Consider the following 12729-nt stretch of genomic DNA (forward strand, 5'->3'; position numbering starts at 1 on the left):
GGTGAACATTTATAATGTTGACAAATTTTGGAGCAAAGAATCATTTTCGTAAAATGATTGTATTTGTTTACATGAATGATGGTAATTCAGTTTTTTTCAAACCGTGTAATGGTATAAATGAGCCGCGTCATGACAAAACCAACATAGTGCGTTTGCGACCAACATGGATCCAGACCAGCCTGCGCAGTCTGATCAGGATCCATGCTGTTCGCTTACAAACTCTAAAATAAGTAGAGAAACCAATAGTGAACAGCATGGATCCTGATCAGACTGCACGGATGTGCAGGCTGGTCTGGATCCATGCTGGTCCCAAAGGCATTATTTTGGTTTTGTCATGACGCGGCTCAAATGGTAAATACATTGAAGATGAAGACAAGTAATATACAATTTTGAATTTGCTACTTCATAGACTATAAAACGTACAGTTAGTCAAATACTTCTATCACAAGCTGGACATGTTTCAATTCCGTTAATATCTTATTTGTAACACCAAATGGAAGCAATTTACACATTATTAATGACACTTGCAACCCATGTAAACTACCAAAAATTGGTCAAAATATACAAAATTTGCCCTTATTGCAATAGTATATAAGTATAAACATGTACAGTTGCTAATACTGAAAATCATTAATCACACATTACTAGTAAATTATTACTTGAATCTTTTTACTTTTCCTAAAATCTTAGGCAATTTTCCTCAAATTTAATTTTCTTTTTTAAATATTCTGGCTCAACTGGAGGCATGTGGCATTAACAACATCTATAATCTGTTAAGGTATTGACCAAAACCAGGATTTAGTACAAAATGAAGTCCCAACCTTGAAATGGCACTGACAAAAATCTTGTTCATTAACGACTATCAAATCATTAAAAACCTTTATACTGTAGAAATGCTACTATTGACACCTGCTTGCAAAATTACATAGGTAAGTTTGAAGAAACTAATTTTTTTCTATAGGTATCTAGTAATTTTCAGTTTTATCCATTACACATCTTGGTTTTCTCGTATTTTAGATCAAGCATTTCTCTCTGATGGTTTTTTGTAGGTCATGTCAAGGTAATCAAATATATCTTCCTCTGATTCTACAGGCAACGGCTCTCCTGGTACCCCTGAAATAATTATTTTTTTTTATGTCAAATGCTCTTTTCTGTTGATGTATCGACTTCAGAACTGAAGTAAATATGTTTATTTGGTTGCAATGACGATACAGAAATTATGATGAGAATCTATATCAATAAGGCTGTTAAGAGAGGGACATGGCTGAGTGGTTAACGTGTCGGACTAGTAACCTTAGTATTGCTGTCTGTGTGGGTTCAAGTCCAATCGGGGACAAGGCGATGTTTCCTCGAGTAAGAAACTACACTCGTTGCTTAGTACTGGTTGATTGGCTACTAACAGAGTAAGAGAAATTCTGTATATTTTTGACAACATAAGGTGAGAAGTGCCCTAGGCCAAGTACAATCTCATTTTGTGTGATTTTTACATAATTTATATTAATTAAGAACAATTACAATTCTGTAAAGATTAAAACATATCTGAAGATGTTTCTGCTGTAACCTGCCGAATTTCTTGAATGGACTTGTCCGATTTCCATTTTAAAACAGCCCATTACCAATTTTAGGGATGTTACTATGAAAATTTGGAAGTTGATAGACAATAGAACAATTTCAGACCTCACATTTTTGGTTCTATACTGACAGGAAAGACTAAGTATGAAACTGTACTGATAAACTTGTAAGAAATAGTGTTGCACCATCAATTTAACACACCATAGTTCATACTTGTTTTGTTTGTTTTGTTTTTTTTCCCCCAGAAAACTGAAGGAGATTTTAAAAATTATTTTCCTAGAACATATAACTGAAACACCATTAACTGCACTTCTTGGCCAAACTGACATGAGATAAGCAGTTAATTAAATGGTGTCCCCCACCAAATTAATAATTAAAATTTATTTTTTATCAATTCAGGGGCAATAACTCGTGAAAAATAGAAGGGAAATGATTCCAAGAATACCAGGTAGGTTAAAAAAAACTGCATAAAGAGGGTTAGCCTAAAGGACGGAGTGTATACAGAGAAAATATAATACCTGTACTTCCTAAAGGACGGAGTGTATATTCGTTGAGAGTAAATCCTTTTTCTAGAGCCACTCCTCTCATATCTTTGTTAAACATATCACTGCCAGTAAAATACAGTAGAGCACAGTAATATTGATCATATGGTAGTAGTCGGATATCTATACGTCTAAATGCATACTTCTTGTCATCTGTGTCAGGCATCTTACATACACCCTGAAATGTGTAACATATATTTTGTGTAGTCTATAATACTGCATGTTTGTAAAAATGACTTTCATTTGACAAAAGTGCCATACACATGATTCAAATCATCTAAACTGCTACAAGAAATTTCTTTTATGCAATTATACTTCATGCAATTCTCTTAAACTGAATTTAATGACATGAAATCTCTGCAAAGAGACCCTGTACAACCTCTTTGCCTGCCATAGGGTGTTGCCTTGAAGAAGTTGAAGTATATTTTAAATTTTAAAAAAGCAACTTTAAAGACTTATGACAGATATATTGATCATGTACAGTATAGACAATCATCTGATATTGAACCAATCTGCCTGTAACAGGTACAGCATTGGATTTGTGATCCAGTGGAAGCTGAATCCTAGGACAAGGTGAAAAAATCTCTGTGACAAATGACCGCAGATATTGGCTTTATTGGTCATTTGCTGCTTACTACAAATTTAGAGATCACAAGGGATTATTAGTCATTGGGTAATTACTGTATAGTTATCCAGGAAAAGTCAGGTAGGTTAAGTTTTACATTGCAACAACACAGTATAGGTCATATGGCAACTTTCCAGCTTTTACTGGTGGAGGAAGACCTCAGGTGCCCCTCCATGCACTATTTCAGACACAAGCGAGTGCCTGAGTATTATATTTCTTCTAAACAGAATACAGGGCAAATACCAGATTATTTTTTTTCAAGTATGCCTGAATGAATTTGTGAGTGTTTCAATAAGCTTATAGCTTCCAACACAAACTAAAATAAATTTGTATAAACTAAATGCTAGGATGCCGTACACTAATCATTATACCCTGCCTTCATATTATTTTATATATTAACCTAATGTTTCATTCTGGATGAAAGAAAAACAAATCATTTAAACAAAAGTCATCACATTACCATAAACTTGGAATCACCCAGAGATAACCTGTCTGTTATAAACTTTATCTCTTCTAGCTGCTCCACAACATTCTTCAACAACTCTGGCTGAAAACATACAAGATAAATTACATAATATTAGTGTATTTGAAAAATTTCAAATATAATATGTAAATAACAAATGAAAGCAAATCAAGAAATGCTTGCAGTTTGTCCAAGAACATTATGGTAGACTATTACGAGCGTATAGTGTTCCAGCAAACTGACACAATCTCATTAAATTAACAGAAATGGCTGTCTGCCAAGTCTTTCAAATCTGTAAAACATAAATGTAAATTAATAACTTGTTTGCAGTGTTTCAACAAATGTCTAATTAAACAGAACATTGTTGCCTGTCGTAACTGTATAAACTAGATGCAGGACAGAGTGCTACTTGAGTTACAATCATGTTTCTTAATATGAATACAGGCCAAGAGGTTTTAAAACTGTTTTTTGAGTTCTGTCTCAAATCTTAGGATTTTCATTGGTCAGTGTACATTCTGTGGAAGTTTCCGACTAATCAAATACCAGAGATTTGAGTTTAAGCTAAAAGAATTTCTTTATTACCTTTGACTCGGTACTTTAATATAAGGAAGCAGACAGCAGTAGTGTTTTAAATTAACTACAAGCTTTCTATACAGCTTAGCTTAAGATAATAATTTCTGAACCCATCTATTTGTACATATGATTGTTTGCCAGCCTTTATAACACAAAACATACCATTTTCTTCGAGGTAGATGTAAATGAAGAATGTGACAGAAGGATATCAATATCACCACTAGATTCAGCTCCTGAAATAATTTAATTAACAGTGTTCTATATAAATCAATGTGACCTTTATAACATGATAAGAGTCTTAAATTAGTTAAAAACACAGAAGAGCCTTTAGGCCAGGTGGTTGATGTCTCTTTAATACACTAGTTCTTCATAGCCCTTTTTTGCTTTGGGTTTGAATCCCACTTTCATGTCAAGAATGTATCCATCACTTTCTCCTCAAGAGTCCCCTTGTTACTAGAATAATGCATAGAGGTCTTTGTTCATCATACAACTTTTACATCGTCATTAAATCAGCACCCCTCCCCCTAACTTCCTAAAAATAATCAACACTAGGGCAGTTGACAGGCCTACATCACAGGTATTTAGCCATGAGGATGTTAATAATTTTAGTAGCATAATTTTAGTATCTGTCAATGAAATTTCTCTCTATTTTTTTCAATGTAAAAAAGGTATATGAAAATGTAGTAACCATTTTCTTTGCTGTTTTTTTTCCTGTCCATTAGCAGTTCCACAGGTACAGGTAGTATAATAAAGAAGTCTTTTACATGGAGCAGTTTGAGGGATTTCAAAATGAAATGAGCCGTGCCATGACAAAACTGTTAACCAACATAGTGTGTTTGTGACCAGCATGGATCCAGACTAGCATGTGCATCCGTGCAGTCTGATCAGGATCCATGCTGTTTGCTATCAGTTTCTCTACTTGTAATAGGGTCTGTAAGCAAAAAGCATGGATCCTGATCACACTGCCCGAAAAAGCACAGCCTGGTCTGGATCCATGCTGGTCGCAAACGCACTATGTTGGTTTTATAATGGTGCCGCTCAAATACATGTACCGGTAGTATAATAAAGAAGTGTATTACATGGAGAGCAAGCTGTCCTCATCCTATACTGATAGTTATCTATGATAGCACTCATAGAACTGATGAAAGCTTGCTATATTTGTATTCTCCTGATCAAAATAAGTATGTTATTACAGTCAAGCTTACCTCGTCTAAAACTGCCACAAACTTTTGCCCTGTAGTCTGGACTTAGTTTAATAATTTCACCAAATGCCTTATCCTGAAGGTATCAACAAATTATATTTATAGGTAATGTATCTATAAAATCGGAAAGTATTATACAATATATTATTACAGCCAAGTTATGATCAAGTATAGCACAAGAAAAAAATATACAAAAAAACTTAATAACTTATGCTGTACAAGAAAAAATTCTCTCTAAGTGTTATCTATCAGCCACTCTTCCTATCAACATGTCTTTCTTTATTACAAGTTCATGTTATATTTGGATATAAATGTGTAGAACCATTTCAATATAATAAGCATTTTACAATATACATGCATATATACTTAAACATTTTTTTCTCAGAATGCATTACCTCCAAAGTATATCAGATAACATAAAAGTGATGTTAGTAATGATGACATATATGTATATGCAGACAAGCTGAAAAGAACAGCCCTTGTTTGGATGATGCAGGGTTAGCCAAAGGTAAAAGCTACTGGTCTAAAAACTTAATGCTTTATAAGCTTAGAACATCTGCAGTGTACTCACCTGAAGGGCAACCATTTCTTCTCGTGGAATTCTCTTTTCAAAATCTTCAAAATGCCTACAAAACCACAAATAAATTTCCAAGCATTACAAAATAGCTATGACTCAAAACATATGTACATTGTAAAAACCATGTCTAAAGATTAACAGACATAATTATTGGCATATCAAAAACTACAAAGCACAGACGGCCTTAAGTTGCTTTCCACTGATACTTCACATTGACCAAACTTGTTTGATTATTGTAGATGGCCAAACTGAACTAGCTGTTTTTGTGAGATAATAAATTTTCTAATTGAGGAAGCAATAGATTTGTTTGCAATCATTGGCAATCATATTCCTAATGGTAAGTTGAAAAAAGTGCTACCTGTAGTAAGATTTGTTCCTCAATCTGAAGAAAAAATACTCTAATACGTTTACACCTGATAATAACCAAAAAAGAAGTGGTAAGATTCTATTTTAAAGAAACTGATCATCATTTTATGACTAAAAAATCAGTCAAACCTGGTCAATAGTATTAAACCTGGTCAATAGTATAAAACCTGGTCAATAGTATAAAACCTGGTCAATAGTATAAAACCTGGTCAATAGTATTAAACCTGGTCAAAAGTATTAAACCTGGTCAATAGTATCAAATCTGATCAATAGTATAAAACCTGGTCAATAGTATTAAACCTGGTCAATAGTATTAAACCTGGTCAATAGTATAAAACCTGGTCAATAGTATTAAACCTGGTCAATAGTATAAAACCTGGTCGAAAGTATTAAACCTGGTCGAAAGTATTAAACCTGGTCAATAGTATAAAACCTGATCAATAGTATTAAACCTGGTCAATAGTATTAAACCTGGTCAATAGTATAAAACCTGGTCAACAGTATAAAACCTGGTCAATAGTATTAAACCTGGTCAAAAGTATTAAACCTGGTCAATAGTATAAAACCTGGTCAATAGTATAAAACCTGGTCAATAGTATTAAACCTGGTCAATAGTATTAAACCTGGTCAATAGTATAAAACCTGGTCAATAGTATTAAACCTGGTCAATAGTATTAAACCTGGTCAATAGTATAAAACCTGGTCAATAGTATAAAACCTGGTCAATAGTATTAAACCTGATCAATAGTATTAAACCTGGTCAAAAGTATTAATCCTGGTCAATAGTATTAAACCTGTTCAATAGTATAAATCCTGGTCTATAGTATAAAATCTGGTCAATAGTATTAAACCTGGTCAAAAGTATTAAACCTGGTCAATAGTATCAAATCTGATCAATAGTATAAAACCTGGTCAAAAGTATTAAACCTGGTCAATAGTATAAAACCTGATCAATAGTATTAAACCTGGTCAATAGTATAAATCCTGGTCAATAGTATAAAATCTGGTCAATAGTATTAAACCTGGTCAAAAGTATTAAACCTGGTCAATAGTATCAAATCTGATCAATAGTATAAAACCTGGTCAATAGTATTAAACCTGGTCAATAGTATAAAACCTGATCAATAGTATTAAACCTGGTCAAAAGTATTAAACCTGGTCAATAGTATCAAATCTGATCAATAGTATAAAACCTGGTCAATAGTATTAAACCTGGTCAATAGTATAAAACCTGATCAATAGTATTAAACCTGGTCAAAAGTATTAATCCTGGTCAATAGTATTAAACCTGGTCAATAGTATAAATCCTGGTCAATAGTATAAAATCTGGTCAATAGTATTAAACCTGGTCAAAAGTATTAAACCTGGTCAATAGTATCAAATCTGGTCAATAGTATAAAACCTGGTCAATAGTATAAAATCTGGTCAATAGTATTAAACCTGGTCAAAAGTATTAAACCTGGTCAATAGTATAAAATCTGATCAATAATATAAAACCTGGTCAATAGTATAAAACCTGGTCAATAGTATAAAACCTGGTCAATAGTATTAAACCTGGTCAATAGTATTAAACCTGGTCTATAGTATAAAACCTGGTCAATAGTATTAAAGATCCTGTAACACAATTTATTATGGTTTTATATCATAAAGATGATATTCAAATTAAGATTGATCAATTTTGTAAGTTCCAAAAAGCTTTATTTATAAAGATATTACTGAATTTAACATTTCATGTAAATAAAGGAGGTAATAAAAAATTCATTTTCTATAAAGTCTAAGTCAAATTTTTCATTAAGAAATTAATGCATATATTTTAATGATTACATATAATATGTACAAATATTTGCAGTACATATTTTATATATTCTTTGATGTTTTAAAATTGTTTCATAAGCATAATTATATACATATATATAATTTCACTTAAGTGTGGTATACAACCTCAGTTACAACCTACAGGATCTTTAAACCTAGTCAGACTAGGCAGAACCGGCTCTATATTGCTGGAAAGATTTGTTCATATTACGTTCGAGAATTGTTAAAAACTTAACTTACTTCAGACCAATCTGCTGATGATGGTTCAGCTTATCCGTATGTTTCCTAAGATCTGAAATTATATTACACAGTAAGTCACAAGGCTATAATATGTGTGTACTTTACTTTATTTGTAACTCCTTTAGCTTATTTTGTAACCAGTCTTTTACCGATATTCTAGGATAAAGTTGCATACATGTTTCTCTATATTCTAGATCTTAACCAATCTAAGTGCCTTCTTTGTGTTACTGCAACCTTTCCACATCAACTTACACCAACACTGGAGTGACATGGGTTATGTGGAATGAAGTCTTTAACATTAAAATATCTAATGCCTTGGACTCAAACTGATAAGCCTAAGACCAACACATCCATCAATATCCCAACTTGGTCAACTTCACATACATTAACATGTCAGATCATTCTTCTAGAATATCTCAGCAGTTTGGGAACATGACTTGACCCCCAGAATTGGAAATTGTTACGATGTTACAGATAATTGTTACGATGTTTCAGATAATTGTTACGATGTTTCAGATAATTGTTACGATGTTTCAGATAATTGTTACGATGTTTCAGATAATTGTTACGATGTTTCAGACAATTTGAACTTTGGGAGCATGACCCAATATCGGTCATAAAAATGGGCCGGAAAAAACCTTGAACATCATTGTATTCTTAACTGTCATAAATTTCATAATTTTTTCATATTTGTCTTTTAAACAAGAGATCATTTTAATTGAATTTCCAAAACTACATAAATTTAACACTAAGTACAAATCTATTTCATGTAATATGTATCATATATAAAATCTCAGTTAAGAATATTCTTACTAAACTTTCAAATACATGTACATTGTATCATTTAATTAACCTGTCCCAACTATGCATCATTTACCAGGTAATTTTTTCTGGACTGAATTTTTCACCTTGCACACTGACAATATTCCATAAAACCTTTGGAAGCTCTTAGTAGACTGACAATATTCTATAAATGTTGCAGTTTGCAGACTGACAATATTCTATAAATGTTGCAGTTTGCAGACTGACAATATTCTATAAATGTTGCAGTTTGCAGACTGACAATATTCTATAAATGTTGCAGTTTGCAGACTGACAATATTCTATAAATGTTGCAGTTTGCAGACTGACAATATTCTATAAATGTTGCAGTTTGCAGACTGACAATATTCTATAAATGTTGCAGTTTGCAGACTGACAATATTCTATAAAAGTTGCAGTTTGTAGACTAACAACATTCCATAAATTTTGCAGACTGAAAATATTCTATGCATGTTGCAGTTTACAGACTGACAACATTCTAAACATTTTGCAGTTTGTACACTTGCAATATTCTACATTTGTATAAAATCAATTTCAAACATCTTACCTTCTATTCCCATGATTCCTTCCTGAACCAGTTTCTGTGCAGCTGCTGGTCTATAAAAGAGGAACATTGTCTTATAAATCACTACAAAATACTATATACAGATTCAAGAAAATATAATAATTGTATGTAGTTTTTCCAAAATAAAATCATGGTGCTCTTTCTATTAATAATCTAAATAGACATATTTGCACCTAATAATATTTTTTTACTTCTGTCTAATTTCAATATCTTTTTAACTAATAAGAAATTTGTGAGCTGACAATTCATCTAACATATCATTGTGTAAACCATTTCATTGTTTGTTCAAATGAAAAACCTGCTCTGGTGCTTATAGTTTTGATAACTAGTTAACTCTAACATAACAAGTTAACTCTAACATAACTATTTAACTCTAACATTACTAGTTAACTCTAACATAACTATCTAACTCTAACATTACTCTAGTAAACTCTAACATAACTAGTTAACTCTAACATAACTAGTTAACTCTCACACAACTATTTAACTCTAACATTACTAGTTAACTCTAACATAACTAGTTAACTCTAACATAACTAGTTTACTCTCACATAACTAGTTAACTCTAGCATAACTAGTTAACTCTCACATAACTAGTTAACTCTCACATAACTAGTTAACTCTCACATAACTGGTTAACTCTAACATAACTAGTTAACTCTAGCATAACTAGTTAACTCTCACATAACTAGTTAACTCTCAAATAACTAGTTAACTCTAACATAACTAGTTAACTCTAACATAACTAGTTAACTCTCACATAACTAGTGAACTCTAACATAACTAGTTTAACTCTCACATAACTACTTTACTCTAACATAACTACTTAACTTTAACATAACTACTTAACTCTAACATAACTGTTACATAACTCTAACATAACTAGTTAACTCTCACATAACTAGTGAACTCTAACATAACTAGTTTAACTCTCACGTAACTACTTTACTCTCACAAAACTACTTAACTCTCACATAACTACTTAACTCTAACATAACTGTTACATAACTCTAACATAACTGTTACATTACTCTAACATAACTAGTTAACTCTCACATAACTAGTTAACTTTAACTCTCACATAACTAGTTAACTCTCACATAACTTGTTAACTCTAACATAACTAGTTAACTCTAACATAACTAGTTAACTCTTACATTCCTACCCTAAAAGCATAAAACTTAATGCAGTTTCTGAGCATTTAAAATGCTTATTTTATTTCAGTTCAGATTTAAAAATTAATTTAACAAAAAGCAAATGCAGAAAAAGATAACAAATTAAAAAGTGACTGTAAATTTTTTTTAGAGTTAACATTTTCAGGATGCTTATGTTTCATTAGAGTTGAATGATATATTTCAGTACATTTAATTTTAATGAAAGATTTTTTCAAAGACCCATAATGATAACTATTTTTTAAAAATATGATAAAATAAATGATAACTAAAACATACCCTATCCCAGTAACCTTGGTAAGCTCTGTAATAGCAACATTTGTATCACTAGCACGGATCTATTAAAAAAAAAGTAACATTATGGCTTCTAGCCAGATTTCAAAGCAAATAAATTTCAGGGAATGAACCTTCTTTTACTCCTAATAATGATGTAAGTTGTTTTGAGCAAAAACAGTCTCCAGAATGCAACAATCAATTGAACTCAACTGACAATTAAGAGCAGTTAATTTTACAATTTTACAGATAGTTTTACAATCAACATTCAAAACATTTATCTGACTAAATGAAAACTTTGTTCATTCTACAGTGATGTAAATATATATTTAAGATTTATATAAGATATAAGAAATGCGTGAAGTTTCACTGATAGTTTATACTGAATTGATTTTAGTTCAATTGTGTAGGAAGATATAAGCTTATAGCCTTATATGCACACTATTAAATCTGTTCCTGCAACCAACCACTACTAAGCAATGAGTGTAAAGTTTCTTGCTCAAGGAAACAACATCATGCCACTAGCAGCGTTTGAACACACACGACCAGCTATCCTTAGATTTCTAGTCTGTCACTTTAACCCTCGGCCACAATGCCTCTGTTAAATAACTATGATATGCTGCTGTCAAGTGCTTTGAATTATTATCAAAAATACCTTTTCCAGTTTTTGTAACTTTCCAGTTTGAATGAATTCATCTATTTTCTTGGCAATCTTGTCTCCAATGCCTTCCTACAATAGATATCACAAAAAGTATTGTTAATAAAGACATGTTGCTGAAACTTTACCCAATGCAAAAATATATTTACAAAACAATTTCTGAAAGAAAGCATTTTATATATTTAAAAAAGTTCATATACCCCATAATTTTCAAAGTAGGCAGCATATATTTTACCCTGGCATATAAAACAAAGCATGCTATTTAAGAATCAATCACTTGAAAGCAATATATATTCTACATAACTATGCATTGTCACTCTGGTTAAATAAGTTATTATATCACAATGATCACCTTCATGCAATAACTGGTTAACTCGTATTATATATTAAGAAGGACTTAACCTGTTACTGCACTAACGGGGAGGAATAACAGTTTATAAATAATATCATCAAGTTCAAATGAACTGAAGAAAAATCATAAAAGTATATAATTTAACATTTATACTGCATAAATTGAGTGGGTTGAGTCTTTGCAACAAGATTAAAGCAAAGCCAGCATGCGCATTCACGAAGTCTGACCAGGCTGGCAAACTTCCAATGTTATCTTGGTAACCTTAAAGTAATAATGGAATGTTCCAAAAATGGAAGCTGGACAAGTCCATTTAATCAATTACCAAACCCTTGGCTTCCTTTCCACTTTTTATTTTCTCTGAATGCTTTGCCAAGACTCCAGCAGCTTTCCTGTAGGCATTGTATTTGTGCATTTGACGATTCACATTCTTTTCATAATTTGCTAACTCTGAAAATATAAATACACAAATTATTATCAACAGTGATAAATTAATTAGTTACAACTTTCTCCAGAATTACAAATATTGAAAATCATTGATTCTTCAAATTAGGGGCAAGTCACCTTATAAAATTAGGTTTTTAAATGAAGCATATCCTTTATTCAATAATTCCATGGATTTGTCATATACAAAAGATGTTTAACCAAAAGATTTGCTTGAAATGTTGGAGGATTATAAGTAAAATTCTTTAAGCATTAGTAACTTAAAGTCTGCTCAAATCCAGGACCCGAATACTCTCAGGTATTGGAAAAGCCTTCCATATCAGGTCAAATCCAGTCCCAGCCTAGATGCCTTCAAGGATAGGTTGGCGATAGTCAAAATATATTGACGTGCCAAAGCTTGATTCTGAGATATTTTCGTTCTGGGGCAGAATCTCGCTTTAACGTAGAGGCGAGATATTGCCCAGACACGAA

At 31.9% G+C, this 12729-nt stretch overlaps 1 protein-coding gene across 1 annotated transcript; it reads right to left on the reverse strand.

Annotated features, from left to right (window-relative positions):
* Positions 1-372: 372 nt before the first annotated feature.
* LOC132745120 (DNA polymerase beta-like) lies at positions 373-12264 on the reverse strand (the record flags this gene model as incomplete). Its single annotated transcript, XM_060733950.1, is given in 11 exon segments — positions 373-1113; positions 2091-2292; positions 3200-3286; positions 3938-4008; positions 4981-5053; positions 5549-5603; positions 7976-8027; positions 9345-9394; positions 10814-10872; positions 11463-11537; positions 12140-12264. Coding segments are annotated over 11 exon segments (944 nt in total), but the record flags the coding sequence as incomplete, so codon positions are not given.
* Between the last annotated feature and the right edge of the window lie 465 nt (positions 12265-12729).

Source organism: Ruditapes philippinarum, unplaced genomic scaffold, assembly GCF_026571515.1.
Source record: "Ruditapes philippinarum isolate M1 unplaced genomic scaffold, ASM2657151v2 ctg9888_1_1_1_1, whole genome shotgun sequence".
In the NCBI taxonomy this organism is placed as follows: Eukaryota; Metazoa; Mollusca; class Bivalvia; order Venerida; family Veneridae; genus Ruditapes; species Ruditapes philippinarum.